Source organism: Juglans regia, chromosome 10 (genome assembly GCF_001411555.2).
Source record: "Juglans regia cultivar Chandler chromosome 10, Walnut 2.0, whole genome shotgun sequence".
Taxonomy (NCBI): Eukaryota; Viridiplantae; Streptophyta; class Magnoliopsida; order Fagales; family Juglandaceae; genus Juglans; species Juglans regia.
The window spans coordinates 5,245,147-5,269,318 of record NC_049910.1 but is presented as its reverse complement, the minus strand read 5'-3'; the positions used below and the strand labels follow the sequence as shown (position 1 = coordinate 5,269,318).

Sequence of the window (24,172 nt, the reverse complement as noted above, 5' to 3'; positions counted from 1 at the left end):
TTATATCCATAGTGTAGCATAATGCCTATTGAGTTTATAAGTGTATATATATCTTTTAGGATTTGAAGTGTCTCTTTCTAATGTCAGGTACGTGCATATATCCAACTATTTTTGAAAGAAATCGAACCATAATTTTGTGAAACAATCATGAAAAGAATAACCAAGTGCAAGTTTTGAATAAAATGCATGACATCCTCTGATTTATATATTGTTTGAAAATTCTCTCACCTGTTTCTAGCTTAGTATTGGACACAGTTGTACACTAGTGCCCTTTCCTCAAGCATTTGACATGCCACTTTGGAAGATGATCCCCTTGTGTTTGATGTGGTGCTTATGGTTTGGAGAGGAATGGGAGGTGTTTTGAAGACAGAGAACGCTTGATGGGTGAACTTAGGGAGTTTTTCTTTAATACTTTGAGTTTGTGGGCTAAGGCTCTTGTATTGAATTGAGATGACTTGATTTTTTTTTAGTCTTTTTTCAGTTTCTTGAGTGTATGTAGGAATTTTCTCTTATATACTTCCTATGTACTTGGGCTATGCCTATTCTTGGTAATAAAATCTCTTATTAATTATGGAAAAAAAAAAAAAAATGACATGCCACTTTCTCAAAGCCAAGAAGTGTCCAGATCATAGGGATTTCCTTGATATTTTCCTTAGGATGGTCGCATTTAAAACTATTTATCATATACATCTTCAAAAGTGTAAACCCTAGCCTACGGTTGAAAATGAGGTAATCATTGGTCTTTGTATGCAGCTCTTGGGGATACTCCTCCAATGATGCCTTTTATCATAAATCAAAATCCATTCGTAAGAGTTGCACATTTTGTTTTCTTTCTAACAGCTTTGCACTTTTGTAAAATGTTTTATAGGTTGCATTTAATAATGAAATTCGAACCCCAAGTGTCACTCTTGAAGGTGATATATTTCAGCCAAGCGGTCTTTTGACTGGTGGAAGCCGCAAGTAAGTTAGTACTTACTTTTTTTAGTTGAAGGTTGTCACAGGCACACATAGATCTTTTTGAAAACACCCTCACTCTCTCTGTGCTATAAGATTTTTATTCTTTTTGGCTACTTAAGAGTTGATGTTATTTGCTTTTACCCTCTAACTCAAAGCTAATGTTACTTTTATGCTCGTGTCAGTAGATGCTTTAAATAAGATTTTTATTCTTCTTGGCTGATTACGTAGAGTTAATGTTGTTCTTTGGTTTACCATCTAACTCAAAGCTAATGTTGCTTTATGCTTGTGTCAGAATATGCTTTTAAGTGTTTTCTTCATCTTCTCACTTTCCAACCTTTATAATAACTGTTTATTGCCATAGGGGTGGCGGTGATTTCTTAAGGCAACTTCATGATTTGGCAGAGGCTGATTCAGAACTTTCTACACATCAAAAAAAGTTGTCTGAAATTGAAACGCAGGTAGACCTTGAATGCCCTCTCATCTTTGCCTGAATAACTGTGTTTCAATCACATGCTTAAAGTAGCTGTGTTTCAAGGGATGCGGAATTCAGCACTTGTATGTACATCAACACAGATCACATGTTGTGTTATTCTTGGAGTGCAACACTTGGTTCGTATCCACAGATTGTGTTATGATGGGTTATCGATTAAAAAAAAAAAAAGATTGTGTTATGATGGGTATCTCAATGTGATCTTGTACATAGATCACATGTTGTGTTAGTCTTGGAGTGCAACACTTGATTCATATCCACAGATTGTGTTATGATGGGTATCTCAATGTGATCTTCAATTTAGAAAAATATTTTCTCCTTTTCTCATGGTAGTTTTATATGAACTATTTTTGTTCCTGGACTAAACCTAATCTACTTCTTGAGGTTGGATACATAATTTTTTATTTTTTTATTTCAGTGTATAGCCATATCCTTTGTGAAATTCATGGCAATCTCAGTGCCTTTAATTATTTCCTTTTGGGGTTTACCTTGTGCTTTTGGTGCCATCTACATGAAACAATTCACTTTGCTTGGGCAGTCAAGAGGTTAATTAACAGTTTTCTTTCTTTTTCTTTCAGTGTAAAACTAGGTTTCTTCATTGTGACATGTATTCTTATTTTATTTTTGAGAAGTATATCAATTTTTATTATATGATTAAAATTTAACCGATAAGCTAAAAGCTAAATTCATGAATGTGTGCATCGTTATCTCTATTAATCTGATCAATCATTTGTGTTGAGTGAATAACAGTGGATGCTGAAAATATTCTTATTTTTTGGTGCATTGGCAGAATATTTAAGCATTGCTAGCAATATGAAGATTAGTGAAGGGTACACAAGACCATGCTGGGTTCATTTAGTTTTTACTTTATTTTTATGCGTGTATTCATTTCATGTGCATGGAAGTGACATGATCTTCATTTGTAGCTGGCTCTTGTCTTTTTTTTTTTTTTCACTTTGAAATTGGTATCACTTTTGGAGGCGCTTATTGTGGTATACATTTTCTGACAGCTTTTATTTATTTGTTTTCTTTATTTTTCTTTTCCTCCCATTGCAGATTGCAGAGCTCCGGCCTCTTCAGAAAAAGTTCATGGACCTCAAAGCACAGCTAGAGCTGAAATCATATGACCTTAAACTGTTTCAGGGCAGGGCTGAGCAAAATGAGCATCATAAGGTTTGCTTCTTTTCCTCTTTCACATGTACCCTAAGAACTTATGAATTATTTAGTATTTTAAGTTTTTTTTCTCCTTTCTTGGTGCAATTTAGCTCAGTGAATTAGTCAAGAGGATTGAGCAGGAGCTTGAAGAAACAAAATCCGCGGCTAAAGAAAAGCAACTTTTGTATGAAAACTGTGTTAATACAGTTTCATTGCTCGAGAAATCTATCAAAGAGCATGATAATAATCGGGAGGGCAGGCTCAAGGATTTGGAGAAAAAGATTAAGATGATAAAATCTCAAATGCAGTCATCTTCCAAAGCTCTCAAGGTAGGAATTGATACTGCTGAACTTTATCTTCAAGTTTTTGTATAATCTGTAGGCAAGCACCTGTTATTTCACTTTACTTACTAAAGTCATTCCTCGACAATGAATCATCGTGCACCTATCTTGTTGATTATATTAGTCAATTATTGTTTTCGTTGGCTAATTTCATATAAAATATTTTGCTAGCCATTTTATTCCATCGAATTTTCCTATGTTCCATTTTGGCCCCACTTGTAAAAAAAAAAGGTCCCATTTTGGCCCCTCTTAAAAAGTTAAAGAAACCAGTGGGCAGATAGAACCTCAATGAGGTATCCATAACACTAGTCCTTGAGGTTTTCTATCAATTTTAAGTATTCCCTTCAGGTTAATGATTTCATGGCGCATTTATAAACTATTTTTTCCTCTAGTTGAAAATTGACTAGAAGTTGTAAAGATGCAAATAACTCAAGATGTTTTGATTAGATGAAAACTCAAGGACCGGGGAGGTGAATGCCATACAAACACAAAACCTTTGTGAATGCCCACATATATTTAGAGATTTTTGGGTCACTGTTATTTCAGATATATTTTGGTAACTAATTGTTATCTTCATTTGCTCAGACTGTTACTACCATTTGCCTTGGATTGCAAATAGGTGCTTATTTTCAAATAGCTCTCTAACTTCTTGTGACATGGTTTTGCTGGCTAGTAGGGGCATGAAAATGAGAAGGAGAGGCTTGTTATGGAAATGGAAGCTGTTGTAGAGGAACGTGCATCCTTAGAGACTCAACTAGCTTGTTTGAGACAACAAATTGATAGTCTTACTGCTGAAGTAGAAGAACATAAATTGAAGGTAAACATATATTTGCTTTGACAAATACTGTGATGTAAATATTACTGTCTCATGCCCCAGTTTTATAGGTTGCTGCCACAAGGAATAATCATGAACAGGCTCAATCGGAGCTTGATTTGATCCGTTTGAAAATGAAGGAATGTGACTCCCAGATTAGTTGTATTCTTAAGGAGCAGCAGAAACTTCAGCATAAACTTAGTGAGATTAATCTTCAGAGGAAGAAGATGGAAAATGAGGTAATTTGCTTATTTCCTCATCTGCTCCCCGTTATTTGATGTACTAAACCAGGGCATTTTGATTCTTTGTATTAGGTAAAAAGAATGCAGATGGAACAAAAAGATTGCTCTACAAAAGTAGACAAACTGCTAGAGAAGCATGCATGGATTACATCTGAGAAACAGTTATTTGGAAGACGCGGAACTGATTATGATTTTTCATCTTGTGATCCTTTTAAGGCAACCGAAGAACTTGAGCGACTGCAGGCAGAACAATCAGGGTGTGAGACTTAGAAAGCTCTATTTCTTCATTGTTATTTGGGTTAAAGACACGTTTCACACTTAGACTACCAAGTGTTTTATATTTTGCATCTTAAATTACTAAAACTGACACATTGAGAGCCCTCAAACTACTAGAGACCGATAAATAGACCTTCTGCCCAAGTCTAATTGTTATGGGTGCTATCTGATAGTAAATGGCAGGTGGAGGATGAAATGTGTTGGTTTTGATAGTTTAGGGAATAAAGTGTAAAAACCCTGGTAATTTAGGGGTGAAAAATGTATTGGGCCCTTGTTATTTATGTCTTGAAAAATGGTTGACAAGTTAATGTATTTTATGGAGCAAAGTAGTGATTATTTGATTGTTTTCCTCAATGAAGCCTCGAGAAAAGGGTGAACAAGAAAGTGATGGCAATGTTTGAGAAAGCAGAAGACGAGTACAATGAATTGATGTCGAAGAAAAACATCATTGAGGTTGGTTATCGATGAACTGACCAAACTTCCTGTTTCTTGATTTTTCTGTACTTACACTAGGTTTGTCGTGCCTAGAATGACAAGTCGAAAATCAAGAAGGTCATAGAAGAGCTAGATGAGAAAAAGAAGGAAACGCTAAAAGTTACTTGGGTTAAAGTTAACAGGTGAGTCGTGTTTTATGCTAGTTCTTCTACTTAGTAGTTTAAATGGCATTGAAAGTAATTCTCTATCTTTAGCTTACTAGAATGTAATTAGGTGTCTCACTTTGTATACTTCCTATGTACTTGGGCATTGCCTAGTTTCATTCTATTCATTAAAGATACTTATTTACTTATAAAAAAAAAATGTAATTCTCTATCTCCATGTTTTTTTATGGTTCTACTGTTTCACAAAACTTGATCATGCTTTCAGAAGTTTGTTCATTTGCTTCAGTGATTTTGGATCTATCTTTTCCACCCTGTTACCGGGAACCTTGGCAAAGCTAGAACCTCCTGAAGGATGCAGCTTCCTTGATGGTCTTGAGGTTCGTGTAGCATTTGGAGGTGTTTGGAAACAATCCCTGTCAGAACTCAGTGGAGGCCAACGATCTTTGCTTGCACTTTCTCTTATCTTGGCTCTACTCCTTTTTAAACCAGCTCCACTTTACATATTGGATGAGGTATTGTAAGCTAAAATTGCTTTACATATTGGATGGCATTCATCATTTCAATTCATCATTTCATCAGTTCCAATTTAATGCAAAGAAGTGTTCTTAATTCAAGCTGTAAATGATTTGATTCTTGAGAGTTGAGATGGTTAACAGGTTGATGCAGCACTTGATCTAAGCCACACTCAGAACATAGGGCGAATGATTAAAACTCACTTCCCACACTCCCAGGTTTGATGGATTGCTTGTGGTTTATGTTATGATTTCATGTCTCGTCTTCTTTGTGTTCTTCTGCATTTCTGCTTCAACTTATTAAAATATCAAGCATTAACTCGTCTAGTCTATAATAATACATAAGAGTTTTACATGAAAATAAAATAAAGCTTAATGTTATTGCAATGCTGTTCCACAATATTTGGCTACTCCTTGGCACATAAAGTTGTGTTACGTGTACTGTCTGGTTTTGGTAGATAAATTATAGTTGTCAAAACCACATAAAATGTGACATTTTTCTCCAAATGCACGTATATATATATATATATAAATTTTTTTTTTTTTGTGTTGGCAGTTTATTGTGGTCTCACTGAAAGAAGGCATGTTCAATAATGCTAATGTTCTTTTCCGGACAAAATTTGTGGATGGTGTTTCCACAGTTCAGAGGACTGTTGCAGCTAAGCAGAGCAAGTGATTGCTGTTGTATTGTATTTGTGAGGTCTTTCCATGTAATTCTACTTGAGGATTATATATATATATATATATATATATATGTTATGAGAAATCTGCATGATGTAAAGTAGAACAATTAACAGATGTTATAACCCTACGTTTTAAGGTGGTCATCAAGTTGGATAGAAGCACATGTGAAGGTGGATGAAAATATTGAAGGGAGTGAAATGGAAATTGTTATTTATTTGTTTATCTTTTTTAGATTTTATTGTATTAAGGTTGAAGGGTCAACTATCAACAACGACCAAAACTGAATAAAAACACTTTTACTTTCTTGTTGGTTATTTTCAGCCGATAAAAGGGTAAAGTCATGTCATATGGCATATCTGACCAAAACAGAACATGCTCCCTTCCACTTTCTCGAGAAAAGTCAACTACTCGGAGGCAATATTTTGTTTATTAATAATGCCATTTAAATAATTTTCATTTAAAAATTAATTGACCAAACTGAACAACCAAATATAATAATAAAAGAAAATCATTGACAAATTTGCATGTCAAACACTCTATTTTATAAATTATAATATGATGTGTCAACAAATTCTATTTAAAACGTCTATTTTGCACCACCGCCCCCACAAACCTAAAATTAATTACAATCCTTCACGTCTAAAATTCTATTTAAAGTATATATATATATATATAGGTGTTTCCTTGAGGTAGTATCTAGTTGACTTTAGTATAAAACTTCTACAATTTAATATGTATAAATAAAATTCTTCAATAAATAGAAAAAAAACCCTAATTTAGGATAATGAAATTTGAAAAAATCCCAAGAGACAAGGAAGATCCCATGCTTTGATTTGTGTAGTTCAATTATTTAATTTAACATCCTTAATTCCCACATCTTTCATTGACTTCCACAAACAAGTATATTGATATTCCTACTGTTGTGACTCTTTTGTTGCTGAAGGGTCAAACAAAAGAAATCATTGATGATCTTGACTTCTACTATGTGTATTGTGTGTGCGTATATATAGGGAACGATACAGAGCTAGTTTTTGTTGTGGCCAAAACTAAAACTCAGATACAGTGCTGAGAGAGATGAGGAACAATATTCATGAGGTGCGTTTGAACTGTGGCATTACAATGCCTGTCATGGGATTTGGCACTTTTTCCTTCGAAAATGATCGGGAGACAACAGAGAAAGCCATCCATATGGCCCTCAAGGTACACAACTTTTCTTGGTATTTTCTTTTAAGAAATATGTTATTCATATTTCAAATTATATATGTTCATTGTTTACTCAAAGATTTTTGCATGAAAAATCTAACGTAGCTGTTGAAAATGCAGATGGGTTACAGGCATTTTGATACAGCAAGGATATATGGTTCGGAGCCAGCGGTGGGAAATGCTTTAACAGAAGCAATTCTCGATCGGACTGTAGAGAGAGAAGATATTTTTGTTACGTCTAAACTGTGGGGGAGTGATCACCATAATCCTGTTTCAGCACTCCAGAAAACTCTACAGTAAGCACTAAAAGCACATGCATTCTCAACATCCACACTCGCAGAACAGAAAGTGAACCAGAGAGAAAAAAAAAAAAAGGATTTAAGAAAGTTCGAGTCATACTCCAAAAGTATTCATCAGGCTTGGAATTGACTCTGAATCTCTAATACCTTTTTGTAAAGACTTCAGAAAGTCAAAACCACATCTGGGCTTATATATTTCGAAAGAATTTATCAAATTATAACCATTTTAAATGTTAGGCTTTCATTTTTTTGTATTGAAATGCAGGAAGATGAGCATGGAATATGTGGACATGTATCTGGTTCACTGGCCAGTCAAGTTAAAGCCATGGGTTTCTTATGCAATCCCAAAAGAGGAGGACTTTGAAGAATCGGACATGGAGTCCACCTGGGCTGGGATGGAGAAGTGCCTGGACATGGGGTTGTGCAGGTGCATTGGTGTCAGCAATTTCTCCAGCAAGAAGATCCAAGGGCTGCTTGATTTTGCTTCTGTACCACCGGCCGTCAATCAGGTATGCTAACATTTATCAATGCTCGGCCAAAATATAGATTTGGAGTTTTTAACAATTCACTCATGCCATGATACTCATCACATGGAGTCTTATCTTTCTTAATTACAAACAATAGCTGAAACCACTAAATTTCTTCCATACAGGTGGAAATGCATCCGATGTGGAGGCAAAGCAAGCTCCGAGAGACCTGTGCAGACGACAAAATCCACGTAAGCGCCTATTCACCACTTGGCGCGCCCGGTAATGCATGGGGATCGACAGCTGTGGTAGATAACCCAATCATTCAATCCATTGCTCTCAAGCACAAAGCAACCCCAGCTCAGGTAGATAACAACTCTCTTAATTTAATTTGCAACACATATTACCGTGGGAATTGAGTTGTCAATTTGTAAAAGATTGTCTTTTAAGTTTGCTTTAAACTATGTATGAAGGTTGCTCTGAAATGGGGATTATCGAAAGGATCAAGTGTGATAGTCAAGAGCTTTAATCAGCATCGGATGAAGGACAACATGGTGTCCTTTGATCTGAAGTTGGACGATCAAGATTTCCTTGAAATTGACAAGTTGGAAGAGTGGAAGATCATGAGAGGGGAGTTCCTTGTTAATGAAACAACAAGCCCATACAGGACGATTCAGGATCTGTGGGATGGTGAAATTTAAGTAAAACTACAATATAGCACACCCATTTGCAATGTATGACTGCCAAAAATCCACCCCACTATCTCTTTATGTATATTTTTGTTTCTGCGATCTGTAATGGCCTTCAGGAATCACATGCCTCGTTTATTTTCACAACTCCCCTCAACTTAACTCATTCCATCTAATTATTATAACTTTTTCAAATTCCCACACAAAATAAAATAAACAATTCAACTTTTTCAAATTTTAAAATAAAAATAATATTAAAAATATATATTTTAAAAATATTTTACTCAACTTTTAACTTTAATTTTCATTTTATCTGCAAAAACAAACGAGGCCTAAAAATCTCACAAAAAGATGGTGAGTCCAGAAGAATTATACACTACCATTTCAATTAGAAGAAAATTAAAAAATAGAAAAAACGAAGACAAAATCACAAATGGTTTTTCTTCATTTGTCTTTTCTCAATGCACATTAAGGCAGTAGGTAACAAGAAAAACAGGAACAGCAATCACATCGGTTCGTGTTAATGTTATTTATCTACAAAGGTGAACAGAGAATGCATTTCGAGAATAATTACATCGTAAGGAAAGGAGATGGTAATCAAGAAAAATATGACTTCAATGCATTTGTCATATAATTAGACTAGACTTAACTGTAATCACTCCCTCTACAAAATGGTGAACCGGTTACATGATGCCAATAACGTATCTAACCATGTAGTGGGGGACCTGCATGAATCCTCTCTAGAGCGCCATGATCCAGTCTCGAAAATTGGGTAGTCAAATTTCGGGAAGTACATGTTTTCGTAAGAGGCTGGGAATTGGTCACTGAAATGGAATTGCAGTTAAAAGAAGCTGCGTCAGAGGCTCAAGAAAGGTCCTTAGAAAAACTCCCTTTTCCATTCACTTCCTTACATTTGATCCTTCAACTCTCAGCTGCTTTCCCATGTAATTGCGTCCAGAAGCCTCGTTGATTTTGTTCTCTGCCACTTGAATAGATATCATTACAACGGCTAACTACATGAGGAAAAGGAAACTTAAATTGCAAAAGAAATGAAACCAAGTAATCGTCATACTATCTTGTCGTAGTCAACTACATCTAGCCTTTGGTAATCACTATTTCACCGCTATTGATAAGTAAATATAATTCTGTAAAAAATAGAAAGGATCTAGACCTAGTACAATAAAGTATACAAGAGATTCCAACAGAAAATGAAAAAAAAAAAATTCAAAATGAAAAGCCTAAAATACACATAGTAAAGGGTTAAAACTACAAGTTCATTTAATACCTGTGCACGTGTTCTAATTTTCAGCTGATTATCTTCCATCTTCATTGGACTCAGATGAAATGCCCTGCTCAATGCACTGTACGAAAAAAAAAAAAATTATTAAGTCAAGGAATCAGGCCAACATTCTGTCCAGAAACAAAGAAAACCCCTAACATGCACATACAAGGGAAACACCAAGCACAGCTGCAGTATTGTGTGTTGGGCTCCCAGCACAGCTAATTTCATACGGAAAATGAGGAATTTTTTTTTTTTTGATAAGTTACGGAAAATGAGGAATTGAAACCACCAAAACCAGATTTTCACTCTCAGCACATGCAATAAGAGAACATATAGGTCACCTCCCTCTTCACGGAGCACCACAAGCAAGTGCCAAAAATAAAAGCAATTGTTTAGGCCCATCCCATTGATCATCATGGGATATGCCTTGAGCTGGCCAAACAAACTCTTACTCCAAAACATGTGAAAACTCAGACAATGAGCACCACGTGATTTTTTGAAGGATCGAGAATTAAGACTGTTTTAAGATCTTTTTCCCACAAATTTGCTACCATGCCAACCGTGCATGGATTATTTTTGACAACCACAATTAGGTAATAGTTGTTTCCCACTACGTTTTTAGTTTCGAGATTTCTAAGTTTCATAGGCGGGTGAAGATACAAGGAATCAAATTCTGTATCTGTCACAACATGTCTCACTAATCATTACTAAGTTATGTATTCGCTCATTGCCTTAGCTTTTGAAGCACTTGTTGATGTAGACAACACCAAAGATCTAACTTCAGACAAGCCAGCTGGGCTAGCAAAAATATTTTAAGAGCAGCCAGATGGCAAGAAGAGGTCAGCATCTTATAATATTGAAGCAACTATCAAATAAGGGTTGCTCTTGCTCCCTTTAGAGCAGCCAGCATCTTATGATATACCTGAAGAAGATAACTGTGCAGCCAATCCAGTGTTTGTGGGAATGTCGTTGCACTTATATCTGCAACAGTCAAACCCTATTCCAAGAAAATGAAATAAATCAAGAGGAAAATGATAAAGATGGTTGGCAACACTGTAAAACTTTTACTTTTCGGAATTAGAGTACATAAATAAAATCATAAGGGAATTCATAAAGACGCAACAGTGTAAAATTCATAACTACAAACAAGTCAAATAGAAACGTAGGGCACTCTGAAATCCAGTAGAAGATCATATCAATGCCTTTCAACTCAAATCATTTGCAAGAATATGCATTTAAAGCAAAACAAGTTTCACTCTAAGCTGTTACCTACTGATCATGCAATTGAACTGCTCATTCTATGCCAATAATTGAGTTTATAATTTTTTTTTATAATTTATGATTTGAGTTTATAATCAATAGACAACACTTTATCATCACGAACTTGTAACTAATGTTGCTGTGTCCCTTTTCAGTTGAACTTTGATAAACTTTTCCAAGTGATTTAGTCTGACTGGTCCTGCAATTCCACTGGAAATATTATGATTATAATTAATTATAATTGATAGAACCCTGAACTTGGAATTGATGATACTGTGTCCCTTTAACCTGAACTTGGAATAATGATATCTAAGTGAACTCACACCTTGGTCAACAATTGCAAATTTATTAACATTATGCAAATGAAAATTGATGAAAACATTTGGAAATTTGAAAATATTTCCTCTAGATGCAAGTCCAAGACTAAAATTTGACTCAAGATGCTGCACCTTTCTTCCCGAGCCTCTCCAAAGTTAGTCAACACCCTAAAATTTTAAAGGTATCTGTTAGATTGTTTCCCTCCAGTTTCAAAGATAATAATTGGTTATGTGAGAATAGAATGATCTACATGGGGTCGGAGACGAATTTCAAACAGAAATCTCAACAAAATTATAGTCATACTTGAAAAAAGAGAAAGGGAAAAAAGAAGATAAAACTAAAAAAAAATGCAGATCCTGATACATGTGGCCCTACTTGCCTCCCCCTTCAATTTCAGTCATCTTTTACTTGGTCTTCTCTAGTCCAGATCAAAAGTCAGATACCCAGCATACAAGGGTAAGCAAGGAATTCCGAGAGCAAGAACAAACCTCAGGTAAATTTGCTAAGTGCCCATATTAACTCACGTTAAAGAAGAATGCATAAAACTAAAAAGAAATCCATAATAGAGACACTCATCAATCTTCACAACAAGAAAGTTTCACCAAATATGATGGTCAGACTTGAAGTAATAGAGTTTTGAAGAAACAACAGATCAAACTAAAATTGCTAATCTGTTAGTCTGAAGGTCCCTCATATAACTAAGTCTGTTCTTAACCATTACTAAAATGCAAGATGATAGCAACCCTGCTTGTATCATATCAACCAAAAGAAATGAATATGAGCGGGCATACCTGTGACTCAAACGAGCAAAGATAGTCCTGAATAGTTTTTAAGTTGGTCATTAGTTTATCTTTGTCCTGCAAAAAGTGGTGTGTTTGAGAGAAATAGATTATAAAAAAGAGAGAGAGAGAGAGAGAAAAAAAAAAAACCAAAACCGTTAGATATATATAGAATCAATCAAAGAAGTTGAACTGCAAATTTATTTTAATAAAAAAATTAAGCCAATATTATAGACGTGAAAGGAAATGAAATAAGGAGAAACTAGCACGTCCAGACATTAGTATGCAGCACCGTTGACCAAAACCAGAAGGGCATTTTGCATACACATGCTTGGAATGCATTTAATCTGCACTAAGTTTTCAAATAATCAGCCAATTTTGCTACAATATGGATCCCATATAGTTGAATTAACACGGGAAAAAGAGAGTAGCCATCCATATTTAACAATTAAAAAATTGTTATCAAGAAGACATCTATATTAGTGGACAAAGCAACACTTATGGGGTGTTTACTAATCTAATTTCCACGATTAACAATTCCAAATAACACATGAAGCCCAATGGTACTATTAAATTTATCAGGAAAAAAAAAAACAATAAACAGCAGAAAACCCCAAAGTCCCTGAAAGACATTGCAGACCAGAATTAAGGCATCTGCTTCTTAGACTAAACAGATATGGCAATTCATGCATCTTTATGTTATGTGCATTGTATGGCCTTTTCCCTCTAAAACTCGCTCAAAAATCTTGATTTGGTTTTCAACTGGAAGAACTAGCTACCCACTGCATGTAATGAATAATGCATTGTCTTTGACTTATATTTTTCTTTATTATTTTTCCTTCTTGTTCCTTAGCATGGCCAATTATGTTTCGTTACAGTTAAATCACCTATAACTTTTTTTGATCAGTGCAGTTAAATCACCTATAACATGACCCACATGTTGAAAAGTTGTTAACAGAAAATTATAAACTTAAAAATCATTAGTACCTGGACTAGACATTTATCCTTGAATGTTCGGGTTGTGATCCACTCCTCTAGTAATGCCTGCACATTTAGCCTTATTTTATATTCCTCCATTCTTGTACTTATTCCTTGTTTTAAAGAAAGCTTTCTGAAATTACATTATTGTATAATTGAAACCATAAAAGTGCATAAGAGCATCGACAAACCTTATGATCAAATTCAGCCATCTTCAGAACTATAGGTATAATTATTGGTTCAGCACCAGACTTCTCTTTCCTAACAGAAGTATTTCCTCCTGTCTCTGGATCTCTAACAGTCTCGCCTGTGTGAGCATAAAAGTTTTATGCAACCTCAGAAGAGATCTACTAAATTTTAAACATGTCAGCAGAATCCAGAGTGTAAGTTGACCTTTGCTCCCAGAGACACTTCCTGCTAAGTTGATTGACTCCAGAGTGTCCGAAACTTTATTCACCAGATCAGTAGATATGCCTTCTTCTAAACTCGTATGCAAGAGACTATTGTTATTTTCACTGTTACTTCCACAAGCACCAGGAGAATTTTTTCCCAAGTCCGTTGCAGTGTTATCGTCACATGTCACAGACGCATAATTAGCCTCTTTAGATTTTTCCAGCAACTTAGCTGGTGTTTTATTTTCGTCATCCATCAAATAAATGCTAGGATCTAAATGAATTCCCTGCCATTAAAATTAAAAACAATGTAATTGGCTCAATGTTTATCATAATATAAAAAACTCAGACCATATGAAAATGTTAATCATGGCAAAACACCACATAGGGGGAGGAGGAGTGTAGGAAGAAGAGGATGGAAAACAAAGTACGGATGTTTTACTTGAATGCTTTACTATGCATATAATCTTAACAGTAAACATACCTCAATTATAATTGGTTTCCCATCTTTCATAGCCTTCTTCAAATCACCAGCCAAGCCTAGTAAGCAAATGCTACACAGATCAATAACAAATAATCTCACCAGTACCATCATATAATCACATATGAATAAAAATGCACAAATCATTATAATCCAGATTGTCGAATAAAAATTCAAAACTATGAAAGGAAAATCACAACAATTAACTCACTAATCCAAAAAAGTCCTCAGCATCTTAAAAAAAAAAAAACTGGATTACTACCTTTACGAACAATTCTGCATTCTCTACAAAATTCAGTGATTAACTCCTCAGAGGAGCTGAAGTCTCGAGCCCATACAGGAGTAGACGCCAATGGGGCACTAAATCAGGTAAAGGAGAGTAAGCAATCTGATTTGGTCAATCAAAAATAAGTAAAAGTTCCTTTTTCTTGATAAGTAAAATTTATTAATATTAATAGGCATAGCCAAATACACAGGTGTATAAAAGAGAAAACGACTAGCAAGTTTCTCTTTCTTTAGTGATCAATCATATTAAACAAGAGGAAAAATAGTTGTCACAGGGAGAAATATTCATGCTAAACTGGATTCTAATATTGCATCCTCCCTGTTCTTCTCAAGGACAGAAATAAAGATTTTTTTAAGATCAGTAAAACTATTAATATAACCAATAAAAAATTCTATAATTTCTTTTGTTAGTTTACTGGTTCATACAAGACATCATGCTTAGTTGAGAAAAAATAGAGAAATGTCCTCATTGATACTCTTTCTTCTATGTTTAGAGTTCTGAATCGTTCCAATCAATAAACCTCAACTATCGGAAAAGTTGAATAAATGCAATAAGATCAAAGAAAAGGAAAAAAAAAAGTCAGGACATACTCTGTTGCTGTTCGCAGCAATTCATATACCATATCGGTCTATAACAATTAAAAACACAAATGTGAAAAGGCATTAGTATACAACCCAAAAAGAATATGAATGACAAAGAAAGAGTCGGCATATCTTTATAGATTAGAAGGTATGACCTGTAGGACATTTGGCAAATTTAGCCTTTGTGCCAGTTGGGTAGCAATGGTAGACTTTCCGACGCAAGCAGTTCCACATACAAGAATTACCAGTGGCACTCTTTGATGGTGAAATCTAAAAGGAGGCAACAAGAAATATGACATTACTATACAATGCACTAATGGCAACTCAAATTTGTAAATAATAATGAACTTATTACAAAAATGCTGAGGGACAACCCACTTACACAAGAAGTATCTAAAGAAAAACCATGTACATGACAAAAGAAAGATGCAAAGAAACTATAAGATCAAGAAACAAGGGAACAGAGATACAGGACGACTCTGTCAACCTAGCAAAAAGGGAACATAGAAAGTATGGCTTTTAATCAAGTAAGAATGTTTAGCCCCCTCAAGGGATATTCTCCCCAACAAAACACACCACCCCAACTATACAGTTCTGCATTTAATGCTGGTTTCCATTGTCTGCCTCTGAAAACCCACACTGCCTTGGCCCTAAACCTAATTGTGGCAAAACCCTAGATAATCAATTTGAAAAGAAAAACCCCAAGCCTCCCTAATAACTGAGCAACACAAAAGACACTGATTAACTTCCTCCCTTATCCATCTGCACAAGCAATACCAGTTCACATGACTACGATCATTTATTTATTAAGTTATCAAAGGCAGACTTTCCCAAACAGAGACTGTCCACACAGGTCCAGCTCAAAGCCTATAAAATCTCCAACTCAACCCTAAAAGCCAACTTGAAAAGCTCAATATCCCCTCATTAAATAGCAAAGGGTCAGCCCTTATCCTGCAGGGAAAGGTGCAATGGTGCATGTCACAAATAGCTATTTGATTAAATCACCTCCAAAAAAGTTATACTATGTCCAAACCATCCAAAAAAGGAAATCTTGATAGCAATGAAACATCTAACAAACAAACACAATTGATGAAACAAATTTATCTACAAAAGAATCAGCAGAATGCGCATCAATTTTAATGAAAAGAAGAATTAAGCATGAACAGTACGATTCAGAACAAAAGCTAGAGTCTTTCATGTATACTACCTGTGTGCTAGGGCTGTGTCATTCCGCTTACGAACAAGATCTTCTTACTCTTTTTTTTTAAAAAAAAAACAGTACTATGCAACAGCTAATTGTGAAGAGAACACCAAGTGAAAAAGACAGCTAGTAATCTGGAAAAGATTCAGAGCTACATTCAAAGAATGCTTACTGACCTGGTCATCATCTTGTAACGACTAATGTACTCTTCCCCATAACCCCGCCGCTCCATGAGCTGCACATCTACTCTTGTTAGAATCCTCATGTATGTGACCCAGTAAGTAGGAAAAATAAATTAGTACTCTACTTTTAACAAATGTTATTAAATCCATCACAATCTTACATAGATATTTGAATTAAACTTTCTCTCATCTAAGAAAAGGCCCTTGTTTTTACACAACTAGTTGAGATCAATCAAATAAAAAAAATTCAAAACCCGAACACTCAAACCCTTGAATGGAAACTACCAGGCACATCAACATCAACTCAAACACATTGAGAGACGGATACAACATAGCATTTTAACTCAAGCTCAACATGGTCAAGTGGAGAGATAAGACAAAGTAAGCATGGGTGGGCCATCAGTTGTGATTTTGCACTAATGAGACCATTATCACATGCAACCTCATTCACTATTACAAGCAGAAGAAAGAACTGGGCACGCTTAAACACTAAGTACAACTGCAGGCTTTGTTTTTTCTCCTTAAATTACATTTAGGAAATTGTCACCTAGTTTTGAAAAATGAGCCACTGGACTTCCATTCTAACTGACAATACTACACTAAATAAGAGACATAAAGGTAAGAAAAAATTAATGGGCAACTAACACTAGCAACTCTAAGAAGGCAGAGAATCCCATTATGTAGAAGTAACTTTGGTAACTTATAAGAAACAATCGCTCTCTTTCTGCTCTGTACTAATATGAAAACAATCATGTCAGCCTTCATGCAAGTACCTTGAATCTTATATCTGCAGCCCTTAAGTTACATACAACTTAGAAGTGCCCTAGAACCTTTAATTCTATGTACACTTGACCTGTAAGCAAGCTTACTGCCAGGAAAGCAATAGTACTTTCATTCAGATTCCCACGTGCATTGAATGAATTGCAGAGAATAAGGTAAGTGAATATCACAAGGGATAACAGAACCCTGAAATGCAGGATTTGGTTAAATTGTAGTGTTCTACACATGGCATACCTTAAACAGATTAGCTTCCAAATCTGACTGAGAGCTGCAATATGATACAAGTATGGAAGTGAAACTTTTAACTAAATCTGGATAAAAGAACTTTTAAAAAAAGACAGAAAGAAAGGAAAGATGGCATACACATCTAGAAGGCTGTTGTCTATGAGCAGCTTCTTCAGTTCAAGAGCAATTTTAATAGCTACATGATTTGGTATCTGTGACCAAAAAGTTATAACAAGTGATCCTGAAGTTCTGGACACAACGGTATCTTATACTTATAAAGCAGAATGCAAACAGCAGTCATAATGATCCCAACAGAAAAGGCAACAAATACAACCATGCGCTTAATCAAGTTGATGTGAAGTGAGCGAGGTAAGGGCACTGCAACATGTTCAGTATCAACATGATGTGATATTCAATTCTAGAAACTCCATAAGATTGTAAACACATAAATTATTAGAAACAAAAAATAATGACCGTCAGAAAGTTGAGATTAACACACCAACTCTGGAACAACGTTAACCAACATATAAAAAATAACACAAAAACAACACGCGAACTTGGAAGCGAATTTGTACCTTGGTGACAGTTAGCATTCTACTGAGAAGGAATCTCGATAGAACGTAATAGTGATCCGCATTGTCACCCAACCAAACCTTTACCTATAACAAATAGAAGACCCAATAAAGTTTGAGAAAAATAAAAACTATTTTAATTTTAACTACAAGATTACACAAAACATTCGATCAAATTAAAGAAACTACTCAGAGTCTCAGACTGCTTGCCGAGAAAACATAGGGAAACAAGAAAGCTCAAATCAACCGCACCGAATACAATTAATTGAATAGAATCTCAAAACGAAATAAAAAAGAAATAAGAATAATTTCGATTCCATAGTTTTTCGCACCAAAAATGAACGAAGAAAAAAAATAGAGAGATGGGGAAGAAAAAGAAAACCTTGACAAAGTCGTATTTGGAGGAAGCATTTCGTGAAGAGAATCTGATGGTGGGTAAGGGTGAATCTTTCTCTGTATCGTCTCCGCTTTTAGGGCTTGAAACTGCCACTCCCTTGTCCTTCTTCATGACTCTCCCTCTCCCTGGCTCTTCGCAAATTCAGAGAATTTATCAACAAAAAAAAAAATGTCCCTCGCTCTTCGCTCACTCGAAGAATATATAAAAACAAAAAACAAAAAAGATGTCTCTTGCTGGCCGCTGCACTTTAAACTACTATGGTTTTGCCACGTCGACGACAAAAGGGTCGTGAGATTTTCTACGAACACGCCAAACCGAAAATAAAAGGACACGCATTATTTGTTGGTAATAAAAAACAAAAGGAAGAGTTCCGCTCCTAAGCGGCTCGACCGATTGCATCTCTTTCATCTGCTGTCATGTTAGAGATTTTATCAAACCAATAATAGACTCATTCACACGATATAACTCTCAAAATATAAAAAAATTATAGCAATATCAATTCCACCACCCTCAATATCTACTCCTCTTTGCCATCCTCCATGATAGAACCCACAATAGCCCCTCCACATCAATCTCAAATCTGGAAGCCATTGTGCACTCACACATACATAGACAAAAAGACTAGTGAATTACATTTAACCTCCGTTAATCTACCCAACAATAACCATCATCATAGCAGTCCAAAGTCCCACCGTGCGTCCCCTTGCAAAAAAAAAAAAATCACTGCACCATGACATGAAAATAGCCCAGAGGTCGTATCTCAACCACCCAACAAACCTATGTTTTTGCTCTTAAAAAACAGAGCACAATTTCTTCTCATGCACGACAATCCCAAAAGCTTCCTCCGCCACAGCGCCACCGCTACCTACAGCCCACGGGAAACCAGCAACCCCACCGCAAGCTTCCTCTCTTCTATTTTTCCATACTTAAAAAAAAAAAAAAAAAAACACACACACAATGGTGAGCACCCTATGAAAACCACACCAAAGTATTCTCACATACCACATATTTCACGCACATGAAGCAAAAAAAATGCTCAACTCAGATATGCAAGTCGCTCTCTCTGGCTCTCCCTAAAATCAAGAAGTTGGAGGATGAATGAGTGAGAATCTTAGAGAAATTGAAGGTAGAGACGGAAACAAAAAGATGATATTTTGAGATAAATTTAGCACGAACGTGTTAGAAATGAAACAAGAACAACAAGAACTTGAAATGAAGTTTCAATATGGAGAAAAAAATTGTTTCTCATTCTCTTAAGTTAAGTAGATACAAGGTTCTGCTACACATAAATATACATTACAGAAGGAAAATCGAAAGGATCAAAAGGAAGAGTCCTAAAGTTAACTTTTTATTTTCTACTGCTTTACAAGAAATCTACTGCAGTTTGTTTCTTTGACATTGCTTTTCATCACTTTATTTGTTTTTGTGCATAATCAGTGCAGCCTTTAAGGTTGACTTGTCATGCCATGCTTTCCTTTTGTTGTTCTGCTTTTTTGTGCCAGTACTTTATACTTTTCATCTGCTGCATTGTGCTTTTCATCAACTTGTTTGTTGCATGGTGTTCTCTGCATGCTATGGTGTACTTGTGCAGTGTCTTCATGCTTCTTTTCCTTGCATTCATCCTTTGTTTTGTGAGACTCTCCCTCAAAATGGGCATAGATATTGAGTATTCCCATATTGGACAATAAGAACTGAAAAACAGAAACTGTCAAGGCCTTAGTGAAGATGTCTGCTAGTTGGAGTTTTGAGGCAATATGGACAGGCGTGATGATTCCAGCCAAAATCTTTTCTCTAACAAAATGACAATCCAGTTCTATATGTTTAGTTCTCTCATGGAAGATATGGTTCTTTGTGATATGAATGGCTACTTGGTTATCACAGAGCAAGAGAGCAGGTTGTGTATGGTCAATGCTGAGTTCCTTTAGCAGACCAAGGAGCCAAACAATTTCACAGCTTGTAGAGGTTAATGCTCTATATTCTGCTTCTGCTGAGGAATTAGAAACAGTCACTTGTTTCTTTGATTTCCAACTTACCAATGAGTTCTCAATAAATATACAAAAACCTGTGACTGATCTCCTATAAAACCTTTTAGATACATGAGGACTCTATAAGCTAAATGTAGGTGAGCTTGTGATGGTCTGTCCATAAACTGGCTCAGCACATTTACTGCATATGTAATGTCTGGCCTGGTAATGGTCAGGTAGATGAGCCTTCCAATGAGTCTTCTATAGGTTGTAGGGTCTTGTAAGATCTCATTTGTGGTATGACTCAATTTGTGATCTAACTCAATATGTGTGGAGGCAGGTTTGGTGCCAAGTAATCCTGAGTCTTTCAAGATTTCGAGGGTGTACTTCATTTGACAAACATTTATTCCAGCTGATGATCTTGCAACCTCTAGTCCTAGGAAGTATTTGAGGGGTCCAAGTTCCTTGATTTTGAATTTTCCATGGAGGTGAGCTTTGAGCAGATCAATTTGTCTTTGAGAATTGCCTCCTATTATGATGTCGTCCACATAAACTAAGAGTGTTGTGAAGGCTCCTTTTTTTATTCCCTTTAGTGAATAAAGAGTAGTCAGATTTGGATTGACTAAAAACCAATGGCAATTAGCGAATAGGAGAATTTCGAAAACCATTCCCTTGATACTTGTTTAAGTCCATAAATGGACTTATTTAGCTTGCATACCAGTTTTTCCCTCTCAAGCTGCTCTCTGTGAATGTGGCAACCAGGTGGTAAATCCATATAAATTCCCTCATCAAGATCCCATGTAAAAAGGCATTATGAACATCCATTTGAGATAAAAACCAGTTTTGAAAGGAGGCCAAGACAAGAAATACTCGAATTGTGGTGAGCTTGGCCATTGGATTGAAGGTCTCTTGGAAATCAAAACCTTCCCTTTGAGTGTATCACTTTACTACAATCCTTGCTTTGTGTCTTTCAAGGGAGCCATTAGATTGGAGCTTGACTTTGAAGACATATTTGCAACCAATTGCAGTTTTGTTGGGGGAAGAGAAGTAATAATCCAAGTGTTGTTTTCTTCTAAGGCACTGAGTTAAGTGTTTATGGCATCTTGTCAATGCTTGAATTTGACAGCTTCATTATAGGATGATGGTTCAGAAAATAATGAAAGAGAAGCAGAAAAAGACTGGTGGGATGGGGAGAGGTGTTTGTAGGTCAAGTGATGGTAGAGTGGGTGAAGAGTTGAAGAGGATGTGGAGGCTACTGTTTGACAATGATATTGGTGGAGATAGGCAGGTTGATGTCTTTATCTGGTGGATCTTCGAAGGGATAAGGTGATTGGAAGCTCATGTTGTTGGGGTGAAGGAGGAGGTGAATCAAGGGAAGTAAGAGGCTGGGGTGTTTCAGATTGTGAGATGGATTGTGACATGTGATTGGGTGGAGGTGAGTCATCTGTTGGGACATGTTATGACATGGAAGTGGGTGAGAATGTGTCATCTGGTAGTAAGGGAGTCTCAGATTTTGAGGAAATGAAATAGAGGGATAAGGAATGCAGGTGGGAGATTGGAATGGAAAGACAGATTCATGAAATACGACATTTGTGGAAATGAATGTGAAATGAGTTTCCATGTCATAAAGCTTATAACCCTTGACATTTGCAGGGTATCCCAGAAAAATGCAAGGTTTAGCACGTGGCTCAAACATAGTTATGTGGTGCTTGGTAGTGCTAGCATAACAAGCATCTAAAGACTCTAAAGTGAGAATATGAAGGTGGTGAGGAAAAGAGTACTTCATAGGGAGATTTATTTGAAAGAAGAGGTGTGGGTATTCCGTTGATGATGTATGCAGCTATTAGGACTGCATCTCCCCAGAATTGAGTGGGTAATGTAGCTTGGAAGAGAAGAGCTCGGGCCACATTTAAGAGATGTTGGTGTTTCCTCTCAACAACACCATTCTGTTGAGGGATATACACACAAGACTTTTGGTGGACAATGCCATGATCTTTATAAAAGTTTGCCATATCAAATTCAAGACCATTGTCAATCCTCATTTTTTTTTTTTACTTTCTTATTGAATTGAGTGTCTATGAGTTGGAAGAATGATTGTAAAATGGATCTTGTATCTGATTTTAGTTTCATCAGGAAAATCCAAGTCACTCTAGAAAAGTCATCCACAATAGTTAGAAAGTAATGAAAATCTTGAAGTGAGGCTTGAGAATATGGTCTCCATATATCACAGTGTATTAAGTCAAGAGGGAGTGAACTAGATGATACACTTGAAGGAAAAGAAATATGTCTTTACTTGGCCAAATGACAAATTTTACAATGAGAATGATCCTTGGACTTTACATTAGAAATATGAGAATGAATTAAACTCATCATTTGTGAAGATAAATGTCCTAATCTAAAGTGTCATAAATCAAAATCTTGTTGTGTGGCAGCTTGATTGACTCGAGTTTGATTTGAGAGAGTTGAAGGAGGGTTGTTGTTGTTGTCATGAGGACAATGCAGCAGGTAATATAGGCCAACATGGACTTTAGCAAGTCCAATCGTCATCCATGAAGAGAGGGCCTGAATGAAGCACAAATCATTTGAGAAAAATAAGCATATATTTGGTTTCTGAGTGAGCTTACTAACTGAGATCAAATTGAAAGTAAATGAGGGTACACATAGGACATCAATCATGATTAATGATTATGAAAGTTTGACGGTGCCTATGTGTGTAACTTGAGCCTTTGTACCATTAGGAAGCTACATAAAGGCTTGTATGGAAGAAGAGAGCTTGTCAAAAAATGAGGTTGAGCATACCATGTGATCAGTGGCTCCTGTATCCATGATCCATGGTGTGCTATAAGCATTAGATTGTTCATTTGGAGAAGGTGAGTTGTGTTTGCAGTGGTTTGTAAACCTGAGATGGAATTCTTTAAGAGGCAATGAGAGAGTGGTGAGGCAATGATAGTTACCTGCTAAGTTTGAGTAGGGTGTGTTCGAAGAGCTGGTTTCAGTAGTGTCTGGTTTGGCAGAAGCAGGAGTAGGCAGAATTGGTTTGGTTTGGTTTGTCCCAAGCTCAGCTGAGGGAATTGAGCATTGACAAGAGCCATGAGATGTTGTGCTTGTGCTTGAGAGAGATTCAACTGAGAAGCAGTTGAAGCAGGTACTTCCTGAGGTGATGAGGCAACCTGTGCAGCAACTTGATTTGCAGAATATGATGCAGTAGGATTACTTCCAAATTTAGTTTTTGTAAATTTAAAGTTTGGTGGGAATCCTACTAATTTATAGCACTTATCCTTCATGTGTCCAACCTTACCACAGTGCTGACAAATCAGGTCTGATTTTTTCCTTTTCTTTGGAAGATTTTGGTAGGCTAAAAGGGCAGATGACTCTGAGATGGGTAGTGCTATATTTCTAGCCTGCCTTTGTCTTTCTTCTTGCAAAATTAGTGAAAATGTCTTGTCTAATGAAGGTAAGGGACTTAGTAAAATGATTTGTCCCCTCACAGAATCATAACTATCATTTAAGCCAATTAAAAACTTAAAAACATAATCTCCTTGTTGGACCTCACCAACAGTTTTTAAGGCATCACAAGTGCATTTTCCACAAGAACAACAAGGAAGTGGTCTGTAATTGTGTAGTTCTTCCCAAATAGTATTAAGTTGTGTGAAGTAATCACTTACAAAGAGGTGCCCTTAAACAATGCTACTGAGCTTGTGCTGGAGGTGATAAATTTGAGCTTCATCAGGTTGAGCAAATCTTTCTTTGAGTTTGTTCCAAACTT

At 36.0% G+C, this 24,172-nt stretch overlaps 3 protein-coding genes across 8 annotated transcripts in view; 2 read left to right on the top strand and 1 right to left on the bottom strand.

Moving 5' to 3' along the window:
* Positions 1–6,284, top strand: part of LOC118349590 (structural maintenance of chromosomes protein 2-1-like) — a 10,053-nt gene extending 3,769 nt beyond the window's left edge. The window contains exons 2-13 of the mRNA XM_035694798.1: positions 869–960; positions 1,319–1,415; positions 2,504–2,620; positions 2,713–2,931; positions 3,620–3,760; positions 3,829–3,996; positions 4,072–4,256; positions 4,635–4,728; positions 4,804–4,892; positions 5,161–5,386; positions 5,531–5,605; positions 5,943–6,284. Of these exons, the coding sequence (XP_035550691.1) occupies positions 869–960; positions 1,319–1,415; positions 2,504–2,620; positions 2,713–2,931; positions 3,620–3,760; positions 3,829–3,996; positions 4,072–4,256; positions 4,635–4,728; positions 4,804–4,892; positions 5,161–5,386; positions 5,531–5,605; positions 5,943–6,062 (1,623 nt within the window). The 3' untranslated portion in view covers positions 6,063–6,284. The remainder of the gene's footprint in view (positions 1–868; positions 961–1,318; positions 1,416–2,503; positions 2,621–2,712; positions 2,932–3,619; positions 3,761–3,828; positions 3,997–4,071; positions 4,257–4,634; positions 4,729–4,803; positions 4,893–5,160; positions 5,387–5,530; positions 5,606–5,942) is intronic.
* Positions 6,285–7,144: 860 nt separating this feature from the next.
* LOC108991541 (NADPH-dependent aldo-keto reductase, chloroplastic-like) lies at positions 7,145–8,740 on the top strand. Its single transcript, XM_018965836.2, has 5 exons — positions 7,145–7,270; positions 7,394–7,569; positions 7,838–8,081; positions 8,225–8,404; positions 8,513–8,740. Exons 1-5 carry the CDS (start codon positions 7,145–7,147, stop codon positions 8,738–8,740), a joined length of 954 nt encoding a protein of 317 aa, XP_018821381.1.
* Positions 8,741–9,152: 412 nt separating this feature from the next.
* LOC108991539 lies at positions 9,153–18,653 on the bottom strand. 6 transcript variants are annotated; one of them, XR_001996156.2, is made up of 17 exons: positions 18,428–18,641; positions 18,049–18,132; positions 17,612–17,685; positions 17,483–17,516; positions 16,463–16,521; positions 15,241–15,355; positions 15,095–15,132; positions 14,481–14,578; positions 14,222–14,277; positions 13,739–14,024; positions 13,537–13,652; positions 13,355–13,411; positions 12,380–12,445; positions 10,933–11,007; positions 10,014–10,089; positions 9,640–9,741; positions 9,163–9,552 (listed from the first exon to the last, which is right to left on the bottom strand). XR_001996156.2 is itself a non-coding variant. In XM_018965832.2 (16 exons), exons 1-15 carry the CDS (start codon positions 18,551–18,553, stop codon positions 10,042–10,044), a joined length of 1,332 nt encoding a protein of 443 aa, XP_018821377.2. In that variant the 5' UTR covers positions 18,554–18,653; the 3' UTR covers positions 9,153–9,741; positions 10,014–10,041. The 6 variants fall into 6 exon arrangements, 3 of the variants coding, with proteins under 3 accessions (XP_018821377.2, XP_018821380.2, XP_018821379.2); XR_001996159.2 differs by having other exon boundaries at positions 9,640–9,713; XR_001996157.2 differs by having other exon boundaries at positions 9,640–9,707; positions 18,428–18,640.
* Between the last annotated feature and the right edge of the window lie 5,519 nt (positions 18,654–24,172).